At 46.7% G+C, this 16,005-nt stretch overlaps 2 protein-coding genes across 6 annotated transcripts in view; one reads left to right on the plus strand and one right to left on the minus strand.

The window, feature by feature from the left end:
• dennd1c (DENN domain containing 1C) overlaps positions 1 to 14,527 on the minus strand; it is a 107,645-nt gene extending 93,118 nt beyond the window's left edge. For both annotated transcript variants that reach the window (XM_069927453.1, XM_069927451.1), the window contains exon 1: positions 14,423 to 14,527. In XM_069927453.1, the coding sequence (XP_069783554.1) occupies positions 14,423 to 14,508 (86 nt within the window). In that variant the 5' untranslated portion in view covers positions 14,509 to 14,527. The remainder of the gene's footprint in view (positions 1 to 14,422) is intronic.
• The window catches only part of spc24 (SPC24 component of NDC80 kinetochore complex), a 120,751-nt gene continuing 119,168 nt past the window's right edge, over positions 14,423 to 16,005 (plus strand). The window contains exon 1 of one of the 4 annotated variants that reach the window (XM_069927461.1): positions 14,423 to 14,607. The gene's annotated coding sequence lies outside the window, so the exon portion shown is untranslated. The remainder of the gene's footprint in view (positions 14,608 to 16,005) is intronic. The other 3 variants (XM_069927462.1, XM_069927463.1, XM_069927464.1) reach the window with 3 other exon arrangements.

The following is a 16,005-nucleotide window of genomic DNA, read 5'->3' on the forward strand; positions in this document are numbered from 1 at the left end:
CTGATAGGTATCTTAATTGTGCAGCTCAATAATAATTTTTAAAGTTTGGCAGTTGTAAGCCTCCTTGTTTATACCATTCTGTTAATTTATCTAGTTCTATCCTCGGTTTCCCCCCTTTCCATAAAAATTTCCTTATTATTTTCTTTAACTCCTTGAAGAATTTCTCCATCAAGTGTATTGGCAATGCCTGAAATAGATATTGTATCCTTGGGAAAATGTTCATTTTAATACAGTTTATCCTTTCTATTAGTGTTAGTGGTAAGTCTTTCCAATGCTCTAAGTCATCCTGTAATTTTTTCATTAGTGGATAATAATTGAGTTTATATAGATGGCCGAGATTTTTATTTATTTGTATACCCAGGTATCGCATTGCTTGCATTTGCCATCTGAATGGTGATTCTTTCTTAAATTTTGAGAAATCTGCATTATTCATTGGCATTGCTTCACTTTTATTTGTGTTAATCTTGTATCCCGACACTTCTCCATATTCCTTCAATTTCTTATGTAATTCTTTTATTGATATTTCTGGTTCTGTTAAGTATACTATAACGTCATCTGCAAATAAACTGATTTTATATTCCTTGTCTTTTATTTTTATCCTTTATTTTATTTTCTCTTCTTATCAGTTCTGCTAGTGGTTCTATGGCTAACGCGAACAATAAGGGCGATAGTGGGCATCCCTACCTTGTTGATCTGCTTAAGTTAAATTGTTTTGATATATATCCATTTACTGTCACTTTCGCCAATGGCCCCTTATATAATGCTTTAATCCAATTAATATATTTTTCTGGTAAACTGAATTTTTGTAGTACTTTGAATAAATAATTCCATTCTACTCTGTCAAAGGCCTTCTCTGCATCTAAAGCAACTGCTACTGTTGGAGCTTTATTTCCTTCTACTGCGCATGAATTAAATTAATAAATTTACAAATATTGTCTGTTGTTCGTCTTTTTTTAATAAATCCAGTTTGGTCTAGATTTACAATTTTTGGTACATAGTCGGCTAATCTGTTTGCCAATAGTTTAGCTATTATCTTATAATCTGTGTTAAGTAAAGATATTGGTCTATATGACGCTGGTGTGAGTGGATCTTTCCCTGTCTTTGGTATTACTGTAATTATTGCCGTTTTGCATGAATCTGGCAAGCTTTGTGTTTTATCAATCTGGTTGATTACTTCCAGGAGGGGAGGAATTAATAAGTCTTTAAATGTTCTATAGAATTCTATTGGGAATCCATGCTCTCCTGGTGTTTTATTATTTGGTAGTTTTTTTTATTATCTCTTGTATTTCTACTCTTTCAAATGGTTCTATTAATTTATTTTGTTCCTCTATTTGTAATTTTGGTAGTTCAATTTTAGTTAAAAATTCATCTATTTTGTCTTCTTTCCCTTCGTTTTCAGTTTGATATAATTGTTCGTAGAATTCTCTGAAGGTTTTATTAATCTCTGTTGGATTATATGTGATTTGTTTGTCTTTTTTCCTTGATGCCAATACCATTCTCTTAGTTTGTTCTGTCTTAAGCTGCCATGCTAGAATTTTGTGCGTTTTTTTCTCCTAGTTCATAATATTTCTGTTTTGTCTTCATTATGTTCTTCTCCACCTTATATGTTTGTAATGTTTCATATTTTTTTTTATCTGCCAATTCTCTTCTTTTAGTTGTGTCTTCCTTCATTGCTAATTCTTTTTCTATATTTGCTATTTCCCTTTCCAACTGCTCTGTTTCCTGATGTAGTCCTTCTTCATCTTGGTTACATAACTTATTATTTGCCCTCTGATGAACACTTTCATTGCGTCCCATAGTATAAACTTATCTTTCACTGATTCCGTATTTATTTCAAAGTACATTTTAATTTGTCTTTCAATGAATTTCCTAAAATCCTGTTTTTTAAGTAGCATGGAGTTTAATCTCCATCTATACATTCTTGGAGGGATGTCCTCTAACTCTATTGTCAATATCAGGGGTGAGTGGTCCGATAATATTCTAGCTTTATATTCTGTTTTTCTAACTCTGTCTTGCATGCGAGCTGATAACAGGAATATGTCTATTCTTGAGTATGTTTTATGTCTACCTGAATAATATGAATATTCCTTTTCCTTTGGGTGTTGTTTCCTCCATATATCCAAAAGTTGCATTTCTTGGATCGATTTAATTATAAATTTGGTTACTTTGTTCTTTCTGTTAATTTTTTCCCCAGTTTTATCCATGTTTGAATCCAAATTAAGGTTGAAATCCCCTCCTATTAGTATATTCCCTTGCGTGTCTGCTATCTTCAAAAAAATATCTTGCATAAATTTTTGATCTTCTTCGTTAGGTGAATTTACATTGAGTAAATTCCAAAACTCCGAATATATCTGACATTTTATCATTACATATCTCCCTGCTGGATCTATTACTTCCTCTTCTATTTTAATTGGTACATTTTTACTGATTAATATAGCTACTCCTCTAGCTTTTGAAATATATGACGCTGCTGTTACATGTCCTATCCAATCTCTCTTTAATTTCTTGTGCTCCATTTCAGTTAAGTGTGTTTCTTGCACAAATGCTATATCAATTTTTTATTTTTTCAGTAAATTTAGCAGTTTCTTCCTTTTGATTTGGTTATGTATTCCATTAATATTTAAAGTCATATAGTTCAACGTAGCCATTTCATACTTTGTTTATCTTTCCTTTCCGCTTCCTCATCATCACCTTTCCTTCTTATCCATTTCTGCTTTCTTGTTTTGAACACTTTATAAGACAACATTTCTAAAACATCAAACATTTCTCTTATTCTCCTATCTAAAATTTCTTTAACCCCACTATCCCCTCCCCTTCCTGAGTTGCCCTTTATCCCTTGTCGGGCAACCACATCTCCCTTCTACATTTGGATTTGCGAATTCACTCACAAGCGTCAACTGATTTCGCAGTGACCGTAACTCCTCCCCACCCAGCCCCACCCAGAAAAGATTTTAATTTTCATATATAACAAAGGTCACTCTCTTAATTCCCTCCTTACTTCCTCTCTTCCCTTTCTTTCCCTTATTAATTCTTATCTATACTCTATATTTTTTCTTTTAAATACGGATACACTCATACACACACACACATATTTATATATATATATATATACCCATATATACACATACATATAGTTCGTGGTCATTTTTGCTCTCGTTACATGTCTTCATCTCTCTGTCTGTTTTGTAGTTGATCTACAAATTTTCATGCTTCCTCCGGATCTGAGAATAGTCTGTTTTGCTGCCCTGGAATAACTATTTTAAGTACCGCTGGGTACTTTAACATAAATTTATATCCTTTTTTCCATAGGATCGCTTGTGCTGTATTAAACTTCTTTCTCTTCTTCAGGAGTTCAAAACTTATGTCTGGATAGAAAATTTTTTTTTGACCTTTGTCTTGTCTTATTTTCTTCATTGCTTTCTCCAATATATTTTCTCTTGTTGTATATCTTAGGAATTTTACCAAAATGGATCTTGGTTTTTGTTGTGGCTGTGGTTTAGGGGCTAATGTTCTATGTGCCCTTTTTATTTCCATTTCTTCCTGTAATTCTGGTCTTCCTAGGACCCTGGGGATTCAATCTTTTATAAATTCTCTCATATTCTTGCCTTCTTCATCTTCCTTAAGGCCCACTATCTTTATATTATTTCTTCTATTATAATTTTCCATTATATCTATCTTCTGAGCTAACAGGTCTTGTGTCTCTTTAACTTTTTTATTAGATTCTTCTAATTTCCTTTTTACGTCTTCTACTTCCATTTCTACGGCTGTTTCTCATTCTTCCATCTTGTCCACTCTTTTTCCTATATCTAACATGACCATCTCTAATCTATTAATTTTTTCTTTTAATTTGTTCTTTTAATTCTTCTTATTTCACTAAATTCTTGTGATTGCCATTCTTTTACTGATTCCATATATTCTTTAAAAAAAAATCCATTGTCTTGCCCTTCCCTTCTTCTTCCATTTCTCTATGTTCTTCTTCTTCTTCTTCCTCTGGGTTGGTCATCTGCTGTTTCCTTGATTTCTTTTTACTCTTCTTTCTTGTTCTCATTGTTTTCTATGTTCTCTTCTTCTTATTGTGCTGTAGCTGTCATTCTCAGCTGTTGAGATCGACTCCTCAGCTGGTCCCCCCTCCCGTCAGTGTTTTTTTTGTCATGCGCATCGCATGACAAAACCTCGAGGAGGTTGCGCACTTTTGCTTGGCTCCGCGAGCCATTTTTGTAGTCCCGAGCTCAGGACTTCGACTGACCTTAGGGAACGGGCTTCTCTCTCCGCGGCGGGCCTCCTCAGACCGGTAAGGCCTTCACCTTCTTCTTCCGATGTCTTTTCTTCTTCTCTTCTTCCCATTGCTTTCGACTTTTCTTTCTTCGCTGCCATTTTCTTCCCACCTTTACTTTCACTTTATTTTAATTTTTGCGTTTGTGCCTTTGTGTTTTCTGTGTTTTTTAAAAACTTTTCCGGAGAGGGCTGGAGTTCCCCGACCGGCCACTACTCCATCTCGTGACTCCTCCCTGCAGTGGACTTTTCATGTATGTCACAGTCCCCATCTGAACCGTATGGAATAGAACTAATATATAACACCCCTCTGGGAAGCAGCACATTATCTTCCTTCCTTCTCAGTTAGCAGTAGTAGCATCAGAAAACTCAGCTTGTCAAACCAAATCCAATTTGGTCCAAGGAGATGAACTCCTGAAACACTACCATTACCTGCTTCTACCACTTATATTTCTTCCATGGAATGGGGGTCCACTTGGCAATCCTGGTGCAGAACCTGTGCCTCCTCCTTCCCATTTCAACCACTGGTAAATAATGATCATTACTAGAAAATGTCCAGGAAAGGGAGCATGTGAGTTCTGTGTGAGTGAAAGCACGCTTCCTCATCTGCATTGCTTCCCTTATTTCCAAACTTTAGAGATATTTTTACTGCTGCCATGCTTTACTGGACAATGGCCCTTTGAGGACAGGGCCCCTCACTTTAACAGCTCACAATTGGGTCAACAGATGTTGCTTCATTAATCATTATTAACACTGCGCTAACAAGTGGTGTCTTCTGAGCATGTACTTTCACTTGTATAACGGGGCAACAAAAGGCACAGGTGAACTTTTACAGCACAGGTTTAGAGCTCCTGGTTCCAAACCTAATGTGGGACCCAAGGCTGGAATATAAATCAATCCAACACACTTCCTTACTATATTAGAGCATAAAATCTACAGCACAAGCCCTTCAGCCCACAGTGTTGACCTAATTGTCAACCTAATAACCTACTCCAAAAATTGTCACCAATCTCTCTACTGCATAACCCATTTTTCTTCTTTCCTTGTACCAATCTAATAGTCTGTTAAAAGATCCTGTTGTACCTGTGTGATAGTACAGATTCTATCACCAATGTGTATATGTACATATGTAGAGATGGTAGTGTAGGATGACTGTGATTGGCTGAGAGCGTAGCCACACCTACTGGCAGGTCTTAAAGGATTGCTCCTAGCCAGACCAGGTCATTCTGGACTGGTCGACCTACTTGTGATATGCTCCAGTCTTTTAGTTAATAAAAGTCTTGGTTTGGATCAACAAGTCTTTGGTTCTTTCGACACGCATTACAACCTGTCTTCTCCACCATTGCTGGCAGCTCATTCCATGCACCCACCACTTTTGTGTGAAAACCTTACCTCTTGTATTCTGTGGTAAACTACTGTTGTATGTTTAACCTGTCTGAGCACACCCATTGGCTGACTGCACCTGTGGCCCCTCCTACAGACTCCTGCAGCACCCCCCCCTTAGTTCAGGGCAGTCAACGAGCATAGGCATGGCGCCAGACTATAGTGAATAAAAGCCTATCAGTTTTGCATAACTACAATCTTTTGGAGTTATTGATGGTGCACCACATTCACCCCCCCCCCCCCCAATATTTGCTCCCAAGCACCTTAAAACTATGCCCCTTTGCATTAATCATTTCAACCCTGGGAAAAAACCACTGGCCATCCCCACAATCAATACCTCTATTATCTTGTATACCTCTATCTCACCCCTCATTCTCCAAAGCTCCCACGAGAAAACACCAAGTTTACTCAAACTATAAGGCTGCTCTCCAATCCAGGCAGCATCCTTGCGAATCTCTTCTGGACCCTCTCAATAGCATCCCCATTCTTCCTGTAGTGAGGTGACCAGAATTGTAGGGTCTAAGGACAGTCTTATATAGCTGCAACTTTATCTCACAGCACTTGAACTTGGTCCCATGGTTAATGAAGGCCAACACACCATATGCCTTCTTAACAACACTACTAACTTGTGCAGTAGCTTTGAGTATCCAGTTATTTTTAAATTACCGATAATATTTTTATTGAAAAGTGATGGAGATTCTGATGTGGATCCGTAAATATTTCCTGGAGCTTCAGTACAGAATCTTGGTGCTGACAGAGAAAGGAGCAAAGAAAATCTCCCTCTAGAAAAATTTGAATCAGTCACATTCCAGTATTAAAAGCTCTGAAAAAGAAAGGTTCACACCACTTACTGAATTTTTTTCTCTATTTTGATATCCATCTGCTACCCTGCTAATTGCTTTAATCAAGAACAATCAACCTCTCATTGACCAGGTCCTTATTTAGAATAGTTTCTAGTCTTAAAGGGCCAGGCCAACTAATATCCTGTGTTTCTCAGCAGCAAAATAATTTATATTTTTTGTCATAAAACAGACTAAGTTAAAATGAGCATTTTCACAGATGATGGAGTAAAACAAAAGAATCTGATACTTGTGAGGATCATCAGGAGTATTATTCGAATCTTGGAATATGTGTCACTGTCAAGGGTGTTAATTTTCGTCTTTCTTTTCTCATTTCCCGTCTGTTCCTGTCCGCTTTGTGACGATGTGAGCCAACAGCAAACAGCTACATCCCATTAGTCAGAAGACAAGCAGCAAAAGGTGGTTATTCATTTACAGGGTACCAAAGTGAATCTGATGTTGTTCGCATGCACATGCTCTCATATTGAAGGACATGGACAACAGACTGCAAACAGGTCTTCTCCTCCATCTTTGTGCATGGAAACGAAGTGCATTCCCCAACCTCGTGCAGGTAAAATCAGCCCATTCAAAATTGGCCGTTGAGAAATCTCCTCCTGTGTCGCTCAGTGGCAGTGTTGGAGCTAGAAGAACCCCTGCCTCACGATGTCAGTGTTTGTACCTGACTTTGGTGCTGTTTGTGTCGAATTTGCATGTTCTCACTGTGACTTATGTATCAAAGATGTCTGGGTTTATGTTAATTGGTTATGATAAAATGCCCCTAATGTGTGGGTAAGTGGTAGAATCTGGGGAGAGTAAATCAAATAGTATTAATGTGAATGGGTGATTGCTGCTTAGTGTAGACTTGGTGGGCTGAAGAGCCTGTTTCTGAGCTGTATCTGTATGGTAAGTTATATGGTAAGTGAGAAAAAGAGGTGGAGGGACTCATTGTATCAGGAATCATCCAAGGATAGAAATGATTTGTCAATATTTCAAAATAAATTTAAATTTTAAAATTAAATCCTCAGATAACGATCACGTCGATGGGGGGATGGGGGAGGGAGACTCCTGTGATCCTGCCACTCTTATGGTCCTGTGGATTGACCTCCGATCCATTTATTTGCAGCAACTGTACCACTGTGATGCACCTGGCCAGGGTGCTCTCAATAGAGCTCCTATAGGTTGATGTCATGGTGGCTGGTAGCCTTGCCCGTTTCAGTCATCTCAGGAAGTGTGGTTGCTGTTGTGCCTTTCTGACAAGTGAGGAGATGTTGAGTGTCCACGATAGGTCACTAATTAAGTGAACTCCAAGTAACTTGGTGCTCTCCACTCTCTCTACTGCAGAGTTGTTGATGGTCATTCCTGGTCCTCCTGAAGTCCACAATCATTTCCTTTGTCTTGTCCCCCTTGAGACTCAGGTTGTAACTCTCACACTAATTCACAAGATTTTCCATCTCTTCTCTGTAGTGTGACTCATCCTTGTGGCCGATGAGGCCAACTACTGTTGTATCATCTGCAAACTTGATGACACTGTTGGAGCTAGGTCTGGAGATGCAGTCGTGGGTCAGTAGCATGAGCAGAAGCGGCTGAGCGTACTAGTGCTCAACTTGTCGGTGCTCCACATTCTGCTACCAACCCAGAGAGACTGTGGTCTTTCCATTAGGAAGTCCAGGTTCCAATTACAGAGAGGAGTGTTGAGTCCCAATGAGGACAGCTTCTCTACTAGCCTCTGGGAATGATTGTATTAAATGCCGAGATGAAGTCAATAAATAGCAGCCTAGCATATGTGGCATCTTTCTCCAGCTGGGCCAGAATGAAGTGAAGCGACAAGGCTATAGCATCGTCTGTGGAATGGTTTCTTCTATAGGAGAATTGAAATGGATCCAGCGTCCCTGGGAAGTGTGTTTTGATGTGATCCATGAGCAGACACCATTTCATAATGGTGGAGGTCAGTGCCACAGGGTGGTAGTCATTGAGACCTATTATTGTTGCCCTCTTGGATACTGGGATGATGGTGGCTGTCTTGAACCACGCGGAAACAAAGGACTGCTGCAGTGAGGTGTTGAATATGTCTGTGAAGACCTCTGTCAATTGGTCTGTGCATCCTTTAGTATCCGACGAGGTATGTTATCTGGTCCCACTGGAAGAAACCAATTAAACTTGACTTCTTCACTGGGAAGGGGACCCATAAACTTTGAGCAGAGTCCTAAGGGGGGGGCCATAGTCAAAAGAAGGTTGAGAATGGAGGAACTCAGCAGGAGGTAAATATATATAATTGACTGTTTTAGATAATATCCAATACAATTCACGGTACCACACTGCCACCTTCTGCCCAACTCTCTAACTTACAATGAAATACAAACTATTCAGTCAGTGGAGTGCATTGGTCGTGCTATGCTCATAGCTCATGTTTGAATAAAGTTGTATGAAGCAGTAATGTCGTCACCTAGGATGAAGAGCTAGGATGATGCTGCTGGCCACTGGGGTGTCTCTCTAAAGGTTTCTCTTTATTCCTGCTTAGTAAGACTCAGAAATTTTATCTATAAACTTGAGCCAGTTTGGGGGTGGCGGGTGGAGGAGGTTAATTATCTATAATGTTATTGTTTGTCTTTCGGGCGACTCCGTGGAGGGCGAGGATATTTTAAAAAGCAGCTGTGGTGGTACGCCATTAGGCAGCCGAACCGGCCCCATTTGTCACGCACTTGGTGGGGCAGCCGGCCAAAATGGCGCCGTCGGGGGGGTTTCCTCCCAACCTCAGCACCGGGTTCAGAAGCCCGTGCTTGGCGACCCACGTGACGCCCCGGTGACGTCGGGGTCCCCCAGTGCGGTTCTCAGCCAGGTCCGGGCTGGGGGTATAAGACCAGCCAGGCAGCCTGCAAAAAACCAGCTTTGCTCACTGAACTCAACTCATCTGGTTGTACGATCCTTCAGTTAGCATTGTAGCCGCCGTTACAATTGATGACCCCGGCAGGTTCAAACATTTTTGAACCCAACATGAACGACCCTTCGATCAATGCTATAGCCATCAAGCTTCCTGACTCTGGGTTTAGGAGCCGGAGACCTGGTTCAGCCACGCAGAGGCTCAGTTTCACCTCCGCCAGATTTCATTGGATTCGACCAAGATTTACCATATGGTCGCCACCCTGGACCAGGCCACCGCCAAACGAGTGCTGCACCTCGCTCAGCACCCAAGAAGATAAGTACGGGACCATCAAGCGGGTGTTCACTGGCTCCCTCGGTCTGTCCATGCCCCAGCGTGCCGCTTGGATGCTGTGCCTCGACGCTTTGGGGGACAGAACTCCAATCGAGTTGATGGACGAGATGCTCGCGCTCATGGGCGATCACACCAACTGCCCACTCTTCAAGCACATCTTCCTCGACCATCTGCCTGAAGACATCTGGCCATTACCGTCCTAGGAGAGCTTCATCGACCCTAGGAAGGTCACAAAAAGGCTCAGGAGCTATGGCTCGAACGATTCCCGGAGGGCTCAGCAGTCCAGCAGGTTACGAATCATGGGCATGACCACACCAAGCCTTCCTCTAGCGCTGCGGTGGAACACCCGGCCCCTGCAGGGGCCTCAAAGACCATAGCCAGAAGCAAGCCATTCACTTCAGGCCTCTGCTTCTTCAACCAGCGTTGAGGAGCCAAGGCTCGGAAGTGTCGTCAGCCCTGCTCGTTCCAGGGAAACTAGCAGGCCAGCCACTGTTAATGGCTGCGGTGGCTGGCTAAGAACACAGCCTTCTCTACCTGCAGGATTCAGTCAGCAGCCGACGCTTCCTCATCAACACCGGGGCCCAGATCAGTGTCATCCCGGCCATAGCCATCGAGTCCCAGAACCGACCTCGAGGACCTCCCCTCTATGCAGCCGATTCGATGGAGATCCAAATGTATGGAGACAAGACCATCCACTTCCAGATCGGTCAGCGGAAGTTCTCATGGAGGTTCACTGTTTCGTCCCTCCCAACTGCCATCCTGGGTTTCGACTTCCTCCTCGCCTATCGACTCCTGGTCGACATTCGAGGTAGGTGACCGGTAGATGCCCATACCTTCCAATCCATTCGTCTCAATGCCTCCCGCACAGAGCAGCCGCAGATGGCAATGGTCAGCACGCCCAAGGACGAGTTTCAGCGTATCCTGGACAAGTTCCCATCCCTCCTCAAGCTGCAGTTCTCTGCTACCTCACCACGCCACGGGGTGTTTCATTATATCCCCACCCAAGTCCTGCTGGTCCAAGCCAAGGCACGCCGGCTCCCGCCAGATAAGTTCCAGATAGCGAAGGAAGAGTTCTCTCATCTGCAGGAGCTGGGGATCATTCAACGCTCCAACAGCCCTTGGCCTCACCACTCCACCTGGTCCCGAAAGCTTCTGGCGGCTGGTGCCCCTCGGAGATTATCGACGGCTTAACGACGCAACAGTACCTGACCGTTACCTGATCTCTCACAACCAGGACTTTACGGCCAATCTGCATGACGCGAGGGTATTCTCCAAGGTCGACCTGGTGCGCAGGTATCACCAAATCCCGGTGCACCCCGAGGATATACCCAAAACAGCCATCATCACCCGCTTCGGCTTGTTCGAGTTCCTACACATGCTGTTTGGGCTTAAGAAAGCCACCCAGACCTTCCAGCGCCTTATGGACACCGTGGGCAGGGATTTGAATTTCGTATTAATTTACCTGGATGACATCCTTGTCGCTAGCAGAGACAGGGCACAACACAAGTCTCACCTATTCATCCTCTTCTCCTAACTGGTCGACTTTGGCCTAATGATCAATCTGGCCAAGTGCCAGTTCGGGAAAGAGTCCATGAAGTTCCTGGGCCATACCATCATGGCTGAAGGAGCTACACCTGCCTCTACGAAGGTCGCTGCAGTCAGAGAGTTCCCCTGCCCGGACAACCTCAAGGGGCTACAGGAGTTCACGGGTATGGTCAATTTCTATAACCACTTCATTCCAGGCACTGCGCGCATCATTGTGGCCAAAGACAAGACACTCGCCTGGACTCCAGAGGCCAGCAGGGCATTCGAAGTCATGAAAGATATCCTCACAAAGGCTACCCTGCTCGTCCACCCATGCATCAACCTACATATGGCACTCTCCATCAATGCCTCTGCCACACCCGTCGGCACCGTCCTGGAGCAGCAGGTGAACGGACAGTGGAAACCACTGGCATTCTTTAGCCGACTTCTTCGCCCGCCAGAGCACAAGTATAGTGCTTTCGATCGTGAGTTGCTGGGCATGTACCTGGAGGTGCGTCATTTCCGCTATTTCTTGGAGGGGAGGCCTTTCACCATTTTTACTGACCACAAACCCCTCACTCAGGCGCTCGCTATGGCAAGAGATCCCTGGTCGCCCCGCCAACAGCATCACCTCTCCTCCGTGTCAGAGTTCACCACCGACATTCGCACAATGTGGGGAAAGACAACATGGTCGCCATCCTGTGTGATGTCTCCATCGGCATCCCGCGACCATGGTTCACCAGTAGTGGCGCAGGCAAGTCTTCCACCATATCCATGACCTTTCCCACCCTTCCATCAGGTCCACGGTCCGTATGGTGGCAGAACGTTTCGTCTGGCACGGGCTTCGGAAGCAGATTGCAGACTGGGCCAGAATATGCACCTATTGCCAGCTTTCCAAGGTATACCAGAGCGCCCATAAGATTTCGAACACGTCCAGGAACGGTTCAGCCACATACACGTAGACATCGTCAGACCCTTACCCGTTTCCCGAGGTAACCATTATCTTTTCACAGTGGTAGACTGCACCACTCGTTGGCCCGAGGCAATTCCGATGCCAGATGCCTCCACAGACTCCTGTTCCCAAGCGCTTTTGAATGGTTGGGTTGCCTGGTTCGGTGTCCTGAACCACCTCACCAGTGATCGGGGCTTCCAGTTCACCTCTGCGCTCTGAGCACAGCTCGCCAACAGGCTGGGGATCGAGCTACATCACACCATGGCTTATCACCCACAGGCCAATGGGCTAGACGAGCGTTCACTGCCACCTTAAGTCAGCACTTATGGCCCACCTCACCGGCCCCGACTGGGTGGACGAGCTGCCTTGGGTGCTCCTGGGCATCCACTCAACACCCAAAGAAGACCTACAGGTGTCATCAGCTGAGCTGGTCTACCCGGTGAGTTTGTCAATGCACCTCACAATCCCCAGCAGTCACCACACGGTCTACTTCCCCACCTCCAGGCCCAGTTTGACTCCCTCACACCCCCACTGCCGCCCAGACACGGCACACGGGCCTCTTACATCCCCAGCGAGCTGTACTCCGCAGAGTACATTTTTATCAGACGGAGCCCATCCACAGCACCTCTACAAAGACCATATGAAGGGCCGTACAAAGTCGTCCAGTGTTCAGGATCCACTTTTACGGTGGACAGGTTAAAGCCAGCCCACCTTGACCCCAGCCACGAGTTGTGGCCCAACCCAAGATGCGAAGCCGCCCACCAAAAAAGGACTGGCACCGGTTCTGGGGTGGGGCTGTGTGGTGGTACACCATTAGGCAGGCGAACTGGCCCTGCTTGTCACGCACGCGGCGGAGTAGCTGGCCAAAATGCCACCGTCAGGGGATTCCTCCTGTCCTCGACACAGGGTTCAGAAGCCCATGCTAGGTGACCCACATGATGCCTCGGTGACGTCGGGGCCCCCCAGTGTGGTTCTCAGCCAGGTCCGGGCTGGGGGTATAAGACCAGCCAGGCGGCCTGCAATAAACCAGTTTTGCTCACTGAACTCAACTCATCTGGTTGTGCGATTCTTCAGTTAGCAGTGTAGCCGCCGCTACACAGCAAAGGTTAAATGTTGTCAAAGAATGTGACTGAAAATAAAGTTAATGCTTTAAAGTTTATATTTTCATGCATGTTTCAGTGTTAGTAATAGCATAGTATTTTTGACTTTTAAATTGTTTATTCATAATGGAGGTGTATCAATTCGGGATTGTAAGAGTGATTCTCAAGGTGCTGGTTTTACTGTATTCACAAAACAGACAATGTTTCTTATTTCCGAAAGTTTCTGAATGTTTCCAATTTTTTCTGTTATAATTTCAGATTTCTAGCATCTAATGTGTTTTGATTTTCATTTGCATTTTTAAAAAATCTTAATGAGCAAAGTACATTCTGAAACACGTTACAAGCACTGAAGTATGCAGAAGCAGAGTTGGGATTCAGAGATGTTTTTCTGGTTGATGCTGGGCCCACAACTGTTCACAATATACATAAACGATCTAGCACGATATACATTAACGATCTAGAAGAGGGGACAGAGTTGGTAGATGACACTAAATTGAGTGGAAAAGCAAATTATGTAGAGGATACAAAGAGTTTGCAGAGAGATATAGATAGATTCAGTGAGTGGGCAAGGGTCTGACAAATGGAGTACAATGTTGATAAATGTGAGGTTATCCAATTTGGAAGGCAAAAATGGAAGATCAGATTATCATTTAAATGGCAAATAATTGCAGCAACCTTCTACGCTCCAATGAATAAAGACCCCGACTACTCAGGCTTTCTTTATATTCTAGATACTGCAATCCAGACTTTTGTATTTCACTACACAATGGTGTAGTGACCAGATGGAACTGAATGGAGGGGAGGATCTAGTTGGGATGATGGAGAGAGAGGGACCAATGCATGCTGTACGACCTGCTGAGTTTCTCCAGCACCTTTGACCATTGAGACGTGAAGTGTCTGTTTCTGTGCTCCCCTCCCCCCTCCCCCCTCCCCCCCTCCCCCCTCCCCCCCTCCCACCTCCTCCTCCCCTCCCACCTCCTCCCCCTCCCCCCCCTCCCACCTCCTCCTCCCCCTCCCCCCCCTCCCACCTCCTCCTCCCCTCCCTCCCTCTCCTCCCCCTCTCCCTCACCCTCTCCTCCCCTGTCCTCCCCTGTCTCCTCTGTCCTCCCCTGTCTCCCCCCTCCCCCTGAATGCGACTCACAGCCCAAGAAAACCAGCTGGGGACACAGCAGGTAAAATCGTGGCCACGCAGCTGACCTTTGTCAGATCCCGAGGCGGCAGTTCCATAGACAGCCCTGAGGGGTCCTTGCCAGCAGAGACGTTGGGCGCGAAGGTTTGAACGGCTGCGCGGCGCGCGGACGGGTCGGGCTGCAGAAGACGCCGCGGGTAAGCACCTCGGTCGGCATAAGGCCTCCTCCCCCTCCCCTCAACCCAGAGGGGGAGGGCACCCGCGGAACAGTTGTTGGTTGATCGGGAATCATCTGCCCCAGGAACGAACCTTCCCCCCCCTCCCCGCCCTGGGACGAACCTTCCCACCCCCCCCACCCCCAGGGGACGAACCTTCTCCCCCCCCACCCCCAGGGGACGAACCTTCTCCCCCCCACCCCCAGGGGACGAACCTTCTCCCCCCCACCCCCCAGGGGACGAACCTTCTCCCCCCCACCCCCCAGGGGACGAACTTTCTCCCCCCCACCCCCCAGGGGACGAACTTTCTCCCCCCCACCCCCCAGGGGACGAACCTTCTCCCCCCCACCCCCCCAGGGGACGAACCTTCTCCCCCCCACCCCCCAGGGGACGAACCTTCTCCCCCCCACCCCCCAGGGGACGAACCTTCTCCCCCCCACCCCCCAGGGGACGAACCTTCTCCCCCCCACCCCCCAGGGGACGAACCTTCTCCCCCCCACCCCCCAGGGGACGAACCTTCTCCCCCCCACCCCCCAGGGGACGAACCTTCTCCCCCCCACCCCCCAGGGGACGAACCTTCTCCCCCCCACCCCCCAGGGGACGAACCTTCTCCCCCCCACCCCCCAGGGGACGAACCTTCTCCCCCCCACCCCCCAGGGGACGAACCTTCTCCCCCCCACCCCCCAGGGGACGAACCTTCTCCCCCCCACCCCCCAGGGGACGAACCTTCTCCCCCCCACCCCCCAGGGGACGAACCTTCTCCCCCCCACCCCCCAGGGGACGAACCTTCTCCCCCCCACCCCCCAGGGGACGAACCTTCTCCCCCCCACCCCCCAGGGGACGAACCTTCTCCCCCCCACCCCCCAGGGGACGAACCTTCTCCCCCCCACCCCCCAGGGGACGAACCTTCTCCCCCCCACCCCCCAGGGGACGAACCTTCTCCCCCCCACCCCCCAGGGGACGAACCTTCTCCCCCCCACCCCCCAGGGGACGAACCTTCTCCCCCCCACCCCCCAGGGGACGAACCTTCTCCCCCCCACCCCCCAGGGGACGAACCTTCTCCCCCCCACCCCCCAGGGGACGAACCTTCTCCCCCCCACCCCCCAGGGGACGAACCTTCTCCCCCCCACCCCCCAGGGGACGAACCTTCTCCCCCCCACCCCCCAGGGGACGAACCTTCTCCCCCCCACCCCCCAGGGGACGAACCTTCTCCCCCCCACCCCCCAGGGGACGAACCTTCTCCCCCCCACCCCCCAGGGGACGAACCTTCTCCTGGGGATGGTGGAGGACTGTTATGTCTCTGTTATTTGGGAGTCTTCTTAAATAACTTGGAGATGTGAGATTCAAATAACAGAAGAGACTTTATTTACTGATACCTTC

This window comes from Narcine bancroftii, chromosome 3 (genome assembly GCF_036971445.1).
Source record: "Narcine bancroftii isolate sNarBan1 chromosome 3, sNarBan1.hap1, whole genome shotgun sequence".
Taxonomy (NCBI): domain Eukaryota; kingdom Metazoa; phylum Chordata; class Chondrichthyes; order Torpediniformes; family Narcinidae; genus Narcine; species Narcine bancroftii.